Source organism: Panthera tigris, chromosome A2 (genome assembly GCF_018350195.1).
Source record: "Panthera tigris isolate Pti1 chromosome A2, P.tigris_Pti1_mat1.1, whole genome shotgun sequence".
NCBI classification, from domain to species: Eukaryota; Metazoa; Chordata; class Mammalia; order Carnivora; family Felidae; genus Panthera; species Panthera tigris.
Window position 1 is genome coordinate 60,601,910 of NC_056661.1, and position 14,648 is coordinate 60,616,557.

A 14,648-nucleotide genomic window follows, 5' to 3' on the forward strand; every position below is an offset into this window, starting at 1 on the left:
ACAGGGGGGGGCCTGAACTCATGAACCTTGAGACCATGACCTGAGCTGAAGTGGGACGTTTAACCGACTGAGCCCCCCAAGCGCCCCGGTTTTCCTAAATTTATTAGCAAGAGGTCAGGTTTTCAGCTTCCATCTGGTGCGTCCAGAGCCAGGCTCCCAGGACCCAGGCACAGCACTGAACATCAGGGGAGCAGCAGGCTGGGCGTCCTGGAAGTACAGAAAAGGGCTTTGGGAAAGCGGTCCGGTCCAGAGGGCGCCCCCTTGTGGAGTCTGGCAAAGGAGAACAGGGAACACACGGAGGACCAGGAGCTCCTGGTCACCACTGGGGGCCCAGTTCTTCCCCAAAGTCACAACTTATGGAGGGGAGGAAGCCCCAGGGCCTAAGCAGCAGACCCCCAGAGCTGGTGAGGGAGCGGGGCTGGGTTCCAGGGATCCTGAGGTGCCCCGGCCTCAGGGAGGGCCAAGCCGGCAAGGATCAGGCTGAAGCATCCATGGTGGAGGGGCTCAAGGTGACGTCGGGGAGGGAGCCTGGCCCACAGACAGGAATCGAGATGAAGGGCGGACCCCAGGGTCCGGCTTGGGTCAGCCTGGCAGCTGCAGGCATCCCGTCAGGTCAGCCCCTCTCCCCACCCACGTGTGTGGGGCGGGGCTTCACTGCTCTAGGCCTCCCTTCGTAGCCTAGAAAGTGGGACCTTGATGGCCACACCCAGCGTGGCTGTGAAGACTTTTATTTCTGTGCTCCTGGTAATAGCCTGAGGGCAGACCTCTGTGTAAAGACAGGGGACAGCAGGGCAGCTGTAGGACACTTCTCTCAGGTGTCCCCTCCCCCCCCCCCCCATTGCAGATGCTCTGTGTGCAACCTCCTTAGACACCATGATCCTCTTTGAGGAAACAGAGGAACCTGCCTGTCACTATCACATGCACGTTCATTCACTCCACTCTTTTAACAAACATTTATTAAGCGCCTACAGTGCACAGGGCCCTGTGCCAGGCCCTGGGGGTACAGAGTCGGGTCACACACAGCCCCATCCCCAAGGAGCTCACAGTCTGGGGCGGGGCAGACACGGCTGCAGGAGGTGGAGGGAGCCAGGGGGGACTCTCCATGGGGGTCAGTTGGGACCAGCAGGTCATGGAGGAAGGGCCTGCCTCCACTTCGTCAGGGAGGCGTCCAGCAACCCCCCCTCCTCACCCCCCCCATACCGGCTGGGCTGCAGGGGTACTACCCCCCACCCCAGGGACGAAGGAGAGGGAGCAGAGCACAGGGGCCTGGAAAGGAGCTGCACACAAACTCTTGCTGTGTGTCCACACCCTGCCCCAGGGCCCCTTGGCTCCCGAGAGCATCTCTGAGCAGGTCTGTGCGGTCACCTCCTTCTCAACACTGTTTAGGGAACCCCAGCCCCCTCCCCCCAGGCTCTTGCCCTTCTCCCTTCTCATGGGGTCAGGTGCCGGGCACAGCCCCCACAGGCACACCACCTTCAGAACAGGCCCCCTCCTAACACTCAGAGCCGCCTCACCAGCTCAATGAGCTGCTGGATGTTTTTGTTCTGGTTGGACAGGCCGTTCCTGATGTTTTCCAGCAGACACCTCTTTAACTCAAAAATGGCCTCGCTGTACCCCAAGCTCACTGCAGCCATGGGAGGCACCCCATGCCACAGGCCAGGGATGTGCCAAACATGCTGCTTCTCAGGGTCGCAAAAGGCCAGGTCGGCCAGCGTCCGGATGCCGTCGCCCTGCTTCTCCATCTGTGCGCTGGCTCTGCTCACATCGCCGGGGGGATCCAGGAGCGGCCTTCTGTCCCGAGGCCTGGGGCCGGGGGCACACGCATCCTGGAGGTTCTGGTACACAAACTGATAGTTGGGCACATGCCCCGTTTTCTCCAACCTCAGAAACGCATGCAGAACAGCTGGTGGTATGTCCCTCGTCTCGGCCAGGCTCACCACGGTGACGTTGCTCAGCCCCATGAGCAGAGTGGCCAGGGAGGCCTCCAGCTCGAACCTCTCCCCGGCTGCGGTCAGGGCCCCGCCTATCAAGCCCCCGGAGTCTATCACCAGGATGTGGTCGCAGCCCAGATCCTGGCTGAAGCTCTCAGCCACGGTGACCAGCTGCATGAAGGCCCCTCGAGGGCCACAGCCCCGCCCAGTGGCAAAGCGCAGCCCAAACATGGTGTTGAGAAGCGTGGACTTCCCAGTGCCCGGCACACCCAGTGCCGACAGGACCACCAGGCGCGACCTCCTCTCCAGGCGAACGTGCAGCTCCTTCAGGAGCCCCGTGACCCAGCGCAGGGGGGTACTCAGCGTGCTGCCGTCGATCAGCTCCAAGGGCAGCCCCTTCAACAGCAGCTCCAGGGCCAGGCCCGGGAAGTGGGCAAACCGCCTCTGGCAGGCCGGCAGCTTCCCCGCCTCCACCAGGCAGCTTTCTGCCTCGTAAAACTGTCCCATCTCCCGCAGGAAGTGCTCTACACCCAGGGGCTCGGGCCAGAGTAGCTCCCCGAAGTCCACCATGCCACAGTGCTTGGGTCTCAGGCTAAGAATGGTCTCAGGAGGCTGCCGCGGCCTTGGCTGGGCCACGCGGGCCAGTCCCCACTCCATCCACCTCAGGAAGTACTGCTTCTCAGCCAGTGAGGCACTGCTGATGCCTGCGATGAACTCCTGCAGCCCCCAGGCGGGGTCCTGGCGGTTCTGCTGTGCACGAAGTTCTAGCAGCCGGTGCCCCAGCTCTGCCCTGCCCTTGTCAGGAGGGTCCCCCGCCCTCTGGGCCTGGCACAGCTCCTTCTCCACCTGGGCTGCCTTCCGCCACGGGTCCCCCTGCAGCCACAGCTCGTCCCTGCGGTAGGCGTCACAGTCCTTGATCCTCCTGGTGATGCGCTCCATGCGCTGCTTTGCCCGCTGACACTCATCACAGTCCTCGTCCACCCTCAGTCCCAGCTTACGGGCCGCGTGCGCCATCTCCTCCACAGACAACCTCCTGCAGGGGGACCGGGCCACGTGCGCCACGATGGAGCGGACCCTGCGCACGAAGCCCGCGCTGTCGGTGCTGCTGACCTTCACCAGCACATGTGAGTGGTCCATCTTCAGCACCGGGATGAGCTTGTTCAGGAACCTGAGGTTTGTGTTCCGCTTCCCACGGTAGGGGCTCAGGATGAAATAGTACTTGGTGGCCGAGCCCCTCAGGGAGTAGAGCAGCTTGTAGTCCTTCCTGCTGATGTTGTCGGTCAGGATGAACACGGCGGACGAGATCTCGGTCAAGAGCTTGAACTGCAGCCAGTGAGACCCGATGTCGCCCCGCAGGTTCAGAAAGGCCACGGGCTCTGGGAACACGTCCAGGTCCTCCCTGCCGCTGGGGAGGAACCAGGAGACTTCCACCAGCCCATCTGCGATCTCCCGGGGGTTGGTGCCCACGCTCAGGTCTCGATGCCAGAAGCAGTCCCGTGGCCGGTGGCTGGGGCTGAGCACAGCGTTGAGCAGCTGTGACTTGGAGTTGCTGCTGACCTCCATGCGCACGAAGGCGAAGGTGGGAGCCCGGGATAGCACCGCGCTGTCCTCTCGGAGGCCGCCCACGCCCCGCGGGGGCTGCGCCCACCACGTCCGAACCACGGCCCTCAGGGCCCACAGCAGAAATGTGTGGTAGTGGTTCTCCGAGTCAGGCAAGACGAGAGGGAGTGCAAACTGGCACAGGGACATTTTCAGCACAATTTCCTGCTGCAGGAAACCATCTGAGGAGAGCAGAAGGGCACAGAGAAGGTCCAAGGGGTTCACAGGCGTGTCAGGCGTCGGCAGCTCTGAGAAGGAATAGATGTCCACGGAGATGTCATCAGCCGCGTCCCAGTAGATAATCTCCTCTTCCATCTGGCTCTCCTTCTCCATGGGCCTGGCGTCCAGGGGCACATCCAGCACCATGGTGGTGTTCCTGGCCTCAGCGTTGAGGGCCTGCAGCTTCCTGAGGAAATTCCAGGGCAGGTCTTTGGGGGCCTGAGGGGCCCAGTTTCTCATGCTGTCGCTGCTGATCTGCAGGGCATCCTGGAGGCTGAGCTTCTGGGCCTGGTAGGTCTCCAGCCCCAGCAGCGACAGCATCTCCTGCAGCCTGCTCCTCTCCGCTGTGGGGGGGTGGGGGGAGAAGACATCAGTGCTCACCCCACGCATCAGGGGCCCCGGTTACAGGTGGGATGGGGGACGGCCTCCCAAGGCCTGCCTGAGATCAAACTCACACCACCCCCAGACCCAAACACCGCCAGACACGTTGGACATTAGAGAGAAGACACCCAGGGGCCACATTTAAGAACTGGGAGAGTCCAGTCTACACGTCTGGTTTCTCCTGAAACCCATAACACCCAGCCACACTGGGGCCCCAATTGAACCGTGTAGAGTGCACAGCCATGCACCCACACATGGGACGCAGGACCCCTTCTCTGACCACACCCCACCCCTGCCAAGTGACCCCGTGGACTTTCCCCACACTCTGGGCCAGCAGTGGGGTCCCTGCACACTGTCACCAGGAATTTCCCACAGGCAACACAATCACTGAGTCACTCGGATTTTCCAGGTTACATTCTTTTCTTTTTACAAACAACTTGGAGAATTTTTAAAGGGAAAAGGAAATTATCACTAGATAGAGAGTCACAGAAATCATAGCTAGCAACCAGTTTTGTGACTCTGAAGCCAATAATGTGGTTTTAATGTTACGGGGGTAAAATATTTGGTAGAGATTACCAGAAGTCTGCACTTACTTGTCCAGATCCCCAAATACCACCCAACACAGTATGAACTCTTAGCAAGCACTACATTCAGCACAGTAACTCCTCGAAAGGTTTCACCCACTGCCCCTGTTCTTGGGCGTGGCATCTGGCCAATTTCCATACTGCATAGGATTAGTATGCTGTCATGGTCCAATAAACGAACAATTAAAAAATGCAAATCCTACTGAGCTGCAGGCTTTTTTCCACTCCTTTCTCAAAAGAGAAAGCCTATGAAGTTACCCACATGTTCATATAAACCCTGAGAGGAGGCACAGCCCTGGTCCGGGGCCCTCCTGGGTGACCAGCAGGACTCAGCCCTGGGACACAGGTGTCTCCTCCCCTGCAGGGGCCGCCTCTCTTCAGAACCTGCCCTGCATTGGGAGGGGGTGGGGGTGCAATGTGGCTGCAGTAACACAGGGCTGGTGAACTTGCTGCAGAAACAAAAGAGATGCATGGGGTCACACAGGAATAGAAAAGGTGCTGCTCAGGTCTCTTGAGTTTTGCCTGAATGAAACCAGGGACGTGGTTTTTCTTACCCAGACATGGAACAACGGTTTTTGTCTTTTAAGTAGCATGGTGGTGATGGGCAATGGGAAAAAGCCAGAACAAGAAACGTCACAGGCATCCATGCCTAGTGTGTGGCCCTTGGTGGGAGTGTCACAGAAACCACTGGAACAGCCAGAGGCCGCCCCCCCGGATCCCACTGCACTTTAGAACCACTGTTGGAGCAGGGGGTGCCTGGGGGGAGGGGGTCAGTCAGTTGAGGGTCTGACTTCGGCTTGGGTCATGATCTTGCGGTTCATGGGTTCGAGCCCCGCATCAGGCTCTGTGCTGACAGCTCGGAGCCTGGATCCTGCTTCGGATTCTGTGTCTCCCTCTCCCTCTGCCCCTCCCCTGCTCATGCTCTGACTCTGTCTCAAAAATAAATAAACATTAAAAAAAAAATTTAGAACCACTGTGGGGACTCGTCACAAGTAAGGTTCCTGCACTTGCAGCTTCCCCTGCCAAGATGCTAGTGTCCATCACTGTCCCGGTTAGTGGTGGCACTGAGGGCTAAGGGGCTAGCAGAGACTCTGACACAGGAGCTGTCCTCCCTCAACAGGACAGGGGTGAGAGCGGAGAAAACACGTACCTGTTGGGAAGTCACTGTCCTGAGCCTCATTTGTACCGTCTAAAAAAGCAAAGGAAAATGAGGTGTCAATCAAATCAGCACCTTAGACTGACACAAATTAATTTAGGCTAAACCCAGAACCTGCCTTCTTCTCACTAAGACAGCAAGTTCTCCCCAGTGTTCACAATGTAAAATCCCGGTGAGTTCTCAGTCTACCCACCCGCTCCCTTTCCCCAGACTGGTCCACCCCAAACCCTGCTGTCTCCTCCCGCACGAGACTCACAGTCATCTGCTTCCATTTCTCTCCATTCCAGATCTGGAAGAAAACACACACATGAGGACTTTCATCAGCAAGTTAGGACCTTTCTACCAAAAAGTCTCAGTGAGAATGTGGGGGCTCTTGTTTATTATTAGTGCTTTTAACTTCAGTTTTTCCTGTGTACATTTTTTTCCAGCCCCAAATATGACACAAAGTAGTAACAGCTACATATGAAACACTGATTTGCTCTAGAACATGTATCTTAAAGAATTTACTTCAAGTTTCCAAAAATAAAATATAAATAAGTTCATGAAACTTATAGATTAATCTTTGATGTTAGAAACTATTTAAAACATAAGTCAATGCAAATTCCTTGGCTCAATTTCAAGATGACCTCCTACAGACATCATTTTTATTCTATCATAGAGCTTTTGAAATCCCTGGAAATGAGGCACCTCTCCTGGGGAAGGGCCATGACTTCCACGTCCACAGTTATCTGCCCAAACTCTAGCATCAGGGTATGTCCATTGACACTAACACTTTACTACAGGGTGTATTTCAGTTAGTGCCATTCAGATGTACGAAGACCTCAAAACCCTACAGCCCTGACTGCAAACGTGGGACAGTGGGAGCAAGACTTCAGTGTGTACTTTTTTATTGTTCTGGCTTTTGATCCAAGTAAAAGTACCATCTAATCCAAAATTAAAATTATATTTTTTAAAGATTATGAATCAAGAAAAGATTCTGATATTTTCAGATTAACTCCTCTCATGATTTCCATATCAGGAGGCAGATAAACATGACCTTTCAAACAGTCTTCTTTGATGGCATTTCTGGAAACACATGTGAAGAGCAGGGAAGAGAAACAGGAAAGTGGTTGGAGAAATCACGAGAGCATGGAGGACAGATGAGTCACACACATCAAACCACTGTGTTGAGCCATCAAAAGATCAGTTTATTCAAAGTGGAGAAAAAACATCAGAAGGATTTTTTCCAAAGAATCCAAAATGCCCTCCAAGAAAATATGAGTTATAGGAGATGACGGGACAGAGAGGAGCCCGGGCCTGGCTCCAGGTAGCTCTGAGAGCAGTTGTGAGCAGGAATCACAGGGTAAACCTCAGACTCACAGAAGCCAGGACCTCCTTTTGGTAGGGATGGGACACAGCTCTGATGCGCACAGGGCAGATTACAGGTGGGTGACGTCAAGGAGGCACAAAGTGGCCAAAGGGTGAGCCTATCAAACTGCAGGAACCACCGTGGGGCAGGGGACCCTAGACGTCCGTAGGCCAAGATCGCTGGGAGCCCAGATAAGCACCAGTCAGCAGCAGACGTGGGGGCCGGCAAGGGCTTGCTCCTGGGGGGGCCAAGCTCTTCACTATAGTTCCTGCTGGACAGGCCCAGGCTCCGACCCCCGGGGGTGCCAGGCTGACAGGGACAGAGTGCTGGCCGGGTGCTCCCACTGAAATGATAGGTCAGTGGGGGGATTAGAACGACTCTCACCCACGAAACTGAATTACTTTTCCCCAGTTATTACGGCACCCAGTACTCACTCCACAGAGCTTTCACCGTGTTTTGGAGTGCTTGCTACTGGACAGTCTGTGGACATCGAAGACACCGCTTCACACCTTGGGGCTATTAGTGTATATGAAGGAGAATGAAGTTGAACTCCCACCTCACACCCTGTACAAAGATGAACTCTATAAGACCTAAATATAAGAGTGAAAAGGAGTAAATCTTTGTAACCTTGGATCTGCCAATGGATCCTTAGCTGTCATGCCCAAAGCACAGGCAACAACAGAAAAAAAAACAGACAGGACTGCATGAAGATAAAAATTTCATGTGCATCAAAGAGCACTGTGAACAAAGTGGAAAAACAACCTACAGAATAGGGGAAAACACGTGCAAATCATACGCGATTCGGGTCCAGTTTCTAGGATACATAAACGACTCTTGCAAATTCAAACAAAGAAGAAAAAACCCCATTCAAAGGATGGGGTGCCTGGGTGCCTCAGTTGGTTAAACGTCCGACTCTTGGGGCACCTGGGTGGCTCAGTTGGTTAAGCATCCGACTTCAGCTCAGGTCATGATCTCACAGTTTGTGAGTTCGAGCCCCATATCGGGCTCTGTGCTGACAGCTTGGAGCCTGGACCCTGCTTCAGATTCTGTGTCTCCCTCTCTCCCTGCCCCTCCCCCACTTGTGCTCTGTCTCTGTCTACCAAAAATAAATAAATGTAAAAAAATTAAAAAAAAAAAAGTTCGACTCTTGACTTTGGCTCAGGTCATGATCACATGGTTCGAGTTCGAGCCCCGCATGGCGCTCTGCACTGTCAGTGTGGAGCCTGCGTGGGATTCTCCCTCTCCCTCTCTGCCCCTCCCCTGCTCTCAAAATAATTTCTCCTTTCTTATTGTGTTAAAATATATATAACATGGGGCACCTGGGTGGCTCATCCGGTTGAGCGTCAGACTTCAGCTCAGGCCATGATCTCATGGTTCATGAGTTCAAGCCCCACATCCATCTCTCTGCTGTCAGCACAGGGCCTGCTTCAGATCCTCTGTTCCCCTCTCTCTGCCCCTCCCTAGCTCATGCTCTCCTTCTCAAAAATAATTTTAAAAACATTTTTAAAAAAATACACATAACAGGGGCACCTAGGTGGCTCAGTTGGTTAAGCATCTGATTTTGGCTCAGGTTGTGATCTCACGGTTCTTGGGTTTGAGCCCTGCATTGGGCTCTGTGCTGACAGCTCAGAGCTGGAGACTGCTTTGAATTGCGTGTCTTCCTCTCTCTCTGCCCCTACCTCCACTCATTCTTGCTCTCTCTCAAAAATAAACATTAAAAAAATACACATAACAGAAAATTTACTACCTTGCACATTTGTGGGTGTACAACTGAGTGGTGTTGAATCAGTTCATTCACTGTTGTGCAGCCATCTACCACCAGCACTGTGAATACGGAGTCCTAATCCTACTAGATAGTAACTCCCATTCTCCCCGACCCAGTCCCTGTAAACCAGTTCTGGGCTCTGCGACTCTGCGTGCCTCACATACACAGAATCACACAGCATTTGTCTTTTTGTGACTGGCTTATTTCATTTGGCATGATGTCCTCATGGTCCATCCATGCTAAAGCATATGGTGGGATTTTCTTCCTTTTTAAGGCTGAATCACATTCCATTGTGCAGATGGACCACATTTGGGAAATCTCTTCAGGAGGTGATGGACACTTGGGTCACCTTCATGTTTTAGCTGTCGTGATGACGCTATTGACACAGGTGTATAAAGATCTCCTGCAGACCTTGCTTTCGATTCTTTGGGCCCCGCCCAGAAATGGAACTGCTAGGCCATATGGCATTTCTATATTTATTTTTTTTGCAGAAGCTCCACCCAGTTTTCCCCAGCAGCCACACCATTCACACTCCCACGTCCATTTCTGATTTTAGTGATAGGAGTCTTTTCTCCTTTTTTCTTAGTCAATGTAGCTAAAAGTTTGTCAGTGTTGTTGCTCTTATCCAAGAATTCATTTCTGGTTTCATTAATTTTCTGCACCATTTTTCTAATCTCTGTTTTACTGATCCCTGCTACAATCTTTAGTATTTTCTTCCTCCTGCTAGCTGCGGGTTTCACTTGTTCTTCTTTTTCTAGTTCCTTAAGTTGTAAAATTATGTTGTTGATTTGAGGTATTTCTTATTTCTTTAAATTTTTTTAATGTTTATTTTTTTGAGCGAGCGAGCATGCATGCATGAGTTGGGGAGGGGCAGAGAGAGAGGAAGACACAGAATCCGAAGCAGGCTACAGGCTCCAAGCTGTTAGCACAGAACCCAACACAGGGCTCAAACCCTCGAACCACGAGATCATGACCTGAGCCAAAGTCAGACACTTAACTGACTGAACCACCCAGGCGCTCCAGATGTTTGTTTTCTTTTAAGTTTATTTATTTTGAGAGAGACAGAGACAGAGTGAGTGGCGGAGGGGCAGACAGAGGGAGACAGAATCCCAAGCACGCTCTGCACTGTCAGCACAGAGCTCGACATAAGGCTCAAACTCATGAGCCCTGAGATCAAGACCTGAGCTGAAACCAAGAGTTGGACACTTAACCGACTAAGCCACCCAGGAGCCCCACACGTTTCTTATTTTTAATGTAAGTTCTTATAGCTCTAAATTTTCCCTCTTAATGCTGTTTTTGCTGCATCCTACATGTTTGGGTGTTTTGTGTTTTTGCTTTCATTTGTCTCTAAGTATTTTCTAACTTTCTTGAGATTTCTACCTTGAAACCCTGGTTGAAAGTGTGTTTAGTGTCCACAATTTTTACAATTATTCAGTTTTAGGTTTTATTGGTTTCTAACTACATCCCATCGTGCTCACTTTATGATATCTATTTTGTAAAATCTCTGTAGACTTGACTTGTGAATGTACACTTTAGAAGAACATGTGTGTCATGTTGCTGGGTTAAGTGTTCTCTATGTTTGTTAGATGTGGACAGTTTACTGTGCTCTTTAAATCCTCTATTTCTTTTCTTGTCTTCTGTCTGGTTGTTCTATCTATTATTGTGAGTGGGGTATTAATGTTCCCAGCTCATACTGTAGAGCTATTTCTCCTTTCTATCAGTTCTTGTTTCAAATATTTTGATGGGCTGTCATTAGGTGTGTACATGTTTATAATTATTGTATCTTCTTGCTGTATTGAGTCTTCTATTAACATACAATGCCCTTGTTTGTCTCTTGCAACCTTTTTTATGTGGAATCTATTTTGTCTGATATTAGTATAGCCACTCCTACTATCCACTGGTTATTATCCGCATGGAATACCTTTCTTCATCCTGTCACTTTCAACTTCTTTTTATCTTTGGATCTCAAGTGAGTCTCCTGTAGACAGCATATAGTTGGGCCAATCTCTGTCTTTTCATTGGAGAGTTTAATGCCTTTATATTTAAAGTAACCACTGATAAGGAGGCACTTACTTCTGTCATTTTGCTCTTTGTTTTCTATATGACCTATATACGTCCAAAAACTTTGCCCCTTTACATTCTACCCCCACCTCTTTTGGTTGTTGATATCACAAAAGCACATCTTTATACACTGAATGTCCCAGAACATAAACTACTAATTCTTTCAAATGCATTAGTCTCATAAGTTATGCAGGAAATAAGATTTGGAGTTAAAAACCAAAGTTATAGTAATATTACTATTACATTTTTTTTAAATGTATTAGTCTTATATCATATAGAAAATAAGAAGTAAGCTACAAACCATTGTTAGAATTGTTACATTAGCTATTATAATTGCCCATGTATTTACCTTTATTTAGATCTTTACATCTCAATGCATCAATAATACAGTCACTGTTTAGTGTCCTTTCTTTTCACCTGTAAAATTCCCTGGCACATTTCCTGTAGGGCAGGTGTAAGGTCACCAACTCCCTCAGCTTCTCTTTACCTGGGAATATCTGTTTCTCCTTCACTTTTTTTAAAAGTAGGCTTCATGTCCAGCAAGAGCCCCATATGGGGCTTGAACTCATGACCTTGAGATTAAGACCTGAGCTGAGATCAAGAGTTAGAAGTTTAACTGAATGAGCCACCCAGGCATCCCTCTCCTTCACTTTTGAAGGACAGATTTGCTGGGTATAGGATTCTTAGCTCATAGTTTTTTTTGTTTGCTTAGCACTTTATTTTTATTTTTTTTAGCACTTTAAATATATATTCCCACTGTCTTCTGGCTTCCAAAGTTTCTGATAAGGAATCTAGAGATGATCTTGGAGGATCTTGTGTATGTGATGATCTGCCTCTCTGCTGCTGCCTTCAAGACTCACTCCTTCTCTTGTTGAAGTTTAATTGTAACGTGTCTCGGTGTGGGTCTCTTAAAATTCATCTTACCTGGACTTTGTTGAGTTTCTTGGATTTTATATGCAGGTCTTTTTAGGAAGTTCTCAGCCATTATTTCTTCAAATATTCTCTCTGCCCCTCTCTCTCTCTCCCCACTCCTTCTGGGAGGCCCACAATGAGTACCTACTGATGTTGTCCTATGGGCATCTTAGGTTCTGTATGCTTTTCTTCAATCTTTCTGTCTCTGGTCCTCAGCTTCCATAAGTTCCATTGTCCTATCTTTAAGTTCACGGATTCTTTCTTCCATCTGCCTCCATCTGCCTCTGAATTCCACAAGTGAAGTTTTCATTCTGGTTACTGTTCTTTTCAGCTCCAGAATTTCTTTTAGTTTCTTATTCTAGCTCTTTATTGATATTACTGTTTAGTTCACATATCATGTTCTTGACTTTTTCCACATTTTCCTTCAGATTTCTGAGCATCTTCAGGATCATTGTCTTAAAGTCTTCGCCTAATACATCTGCCCTCAATCTTTTCAGTGCCCGCTTTTGTTCAATTTGTTTTTCTTTGAATGGGTCATATTTCCCTGTTTATTTGTGTGCCTTGTGATTGCTTTATTGAACACTGGACATTTGAATCTAATAATGTGGTAACTCTGGAAATCAGATACCCCCACCTTCCCCAGGGTTTGCTGCTCTTTGTTATTATTTGTTGGGTTGTGTAGGTGAGCTCTGTGCTTAGGAGCAAACTGAGGTGTGAAATTTAGGCCCTCTGAAGTGTTTTCTGAAATCTTCTTTGGGAATGCCCACCCACTATCTAATTTCCCCACATATGCAATTGCTTTTGAATGTTCTAGTGTCTAATGTCTGGCTCCCAGAAGGGGAAAGGGCAAAAAATTAATGGGGAGGAAGGGTGCTGGTCTTGAAATCCCCTGGAAGTCACTTCAGCTGGAGGGGGAGGGGCTTGCAACAATAAGGAAGGGGCAGCAACACCAACGGCCACCCTGTGTCTGCACCTCTGTGATCAGAAGCAGTAAGCAGCAGAGCGGAGATCCCCAGTATTTGGGCAGGGTTCTTTCTGCCCACTCCAGCTGGTTCCCGCCAGCCGTGTGCAAGCTGCTGCAGGACTGTGTGCACAGCAGCCTGCATCTGTCTAGGAATGGGAGGCAGGGAGCTGCTATTGTGCTGAGAGATGTAGCTTTTACCAAACTAACTACAGATTTACTACCCAAGCCTCCCCCTGGAAGTGGCAAATCTCCACCTGACTCCAGAGTTACAAAGCAGTTAATGGCCAGATCCACCAGTACAAGTGCTGCACAGGTTGGGAGACAGATTCCTGGCGTTTCCTATTCTGCCACCTTCCCAGAATGAGAAGAGTTTAAAGAGTTTTCTTAAATTTCTTTTAAAGAATGAGCTAAAGGGGCACCCGGGTGACTCAGTCGGTTGAGCATCTGACTCTTGATTTCGGCTCGGGTCATGATCTTACAGTTTGTGAGTTCGAGCCCCGTATTGGGCTCTGTGCTGACAGGATGGAGCCCGCTTGGGATTCTCTCTCTCCCTCTCTCTCTGCGCCTCCCCTTTTCTCTTTTTCTCTCTTAAAATAAACATTTTTTACAAAAATAAATTTAAAAAATAAGGAATGAGCTATGAAGTAATTAACACCCTCAGATGGAAATGAGGTAAATAAACTCTGTAAGAGGATTATATATAAAACGAATCCATGCTTTTAAAAATCGGGAGTGTGAGTATCCCTGGAAGAGGCAGGGTGGGAGGGGACTACTGGGAAACTGACGTGTTTGGCTTCTTTGTCTGGATGCTGCTTAAGATAGGTCTGTTCATGTGTGTGAAAATTTCTCCAGTTACACACTGGGAATGTGGGCACTTCTTCGGGTGTACATCACACTTCAATACAACTTCCCTCTTAATCCTATAGGTTGAAGAGTTTGCTTTTAAGTCTTATTAATGAAACAGGCTGAAGAGGAAATCACATACCTCAAGAAGAAAATTTTTTAAAATAATTACTAGAGGCTTATTCATTGGAGAGATAATAAAGATGGGACGTAGGAAGGTAGCAGAGTGTCTCTGAGCGTTGGTTTCCTCAATGAAACAAAGGACCAATAATGACTAACCACCTGGCTCACAACAGGCATCCAGTGAGGGGATTCCCTCCCCCAATCACCCCATGCTGCCTCCTAGTCTCTCTAGAGCAACTCTCATTCTGACAGAAATCCCTGTGGTCAAGGAAATGTTCTAAGTCTGCATGTCCCACAAGCACCTGAAATATACCTGGTGTGACCAAGGTACACGTTGTGTGCCTAATGGCTACTGTACCGAACAGCACATTCTAGATCTTGAGAAGGTGTAAGGCTTTGGCCAATTTCTACTTGATCCCAACTTTGCTGTGAGGCTTGACCTGGCCTTTACTTCTCCCAGTGCCTACCTTCTAGAACAGAAGCTCCATGGATCGTGGGCCACTGCATTCACTACTATTTACTATATCCACAGTGCCTACTCCAGTGCCCGCACATGGTAAGTGCTCAACAAATATTTGTTTGGATGAATAAAATAAAACAGAATTTGATTAATCCAGACTTCTTTACATATTTTTGTGGGGTTATCTTTGCATACCACTCTGATATCCAATAGGACATATTTATTTCAAGAAGCACTGAATTAGCAATAGATCCAACATGGATTTCTAAGAGAAAAGGTGTCTGATGTGTGGCCACCATACC

The 14,648-nt window shown here is 49.5% G+C and overlaps 1 protein-coding gene across 4 annotated transcripts in view; it reads right to left on the reverse strand.

The window, feature by feature from the left end:
* Nucleotides 1–939: 939 nt before the first annotated feature.
* The window catches only part of LOC102959717 (up-regulator of cell proliferation), a 51,989-nt gene continuing 38,280 nt past the window's right edge, over nt 940–14,648 (reverse strand). For all 4 annotated transcript variants that reach the window (XM_042962680.1, XM_042962665.1, XM_042962672.1 and 1 more), the window contains 3 exons: nt 6,127–6,159; nt 5,865–5,903; nt 940–4,093 (listed from right to left, as the gene is read on the reverse strand). In XM_042962680.1, coding sequence (XP_042818614.1) covers nt 1,500–4,093; nt 5,865–5,903; nt 6,127–6,142 — 2,649 coding nt within the window. In that variant the 5' untranslated portion in view covers nt 6,143–6,159 and the 3' untranslated portion in view covers nt 940–1,499. The remainder of the gene's footprint in view (nt 4,094–5,864; nt 5,904–6,126; nt 6,160–14,648) is intronic.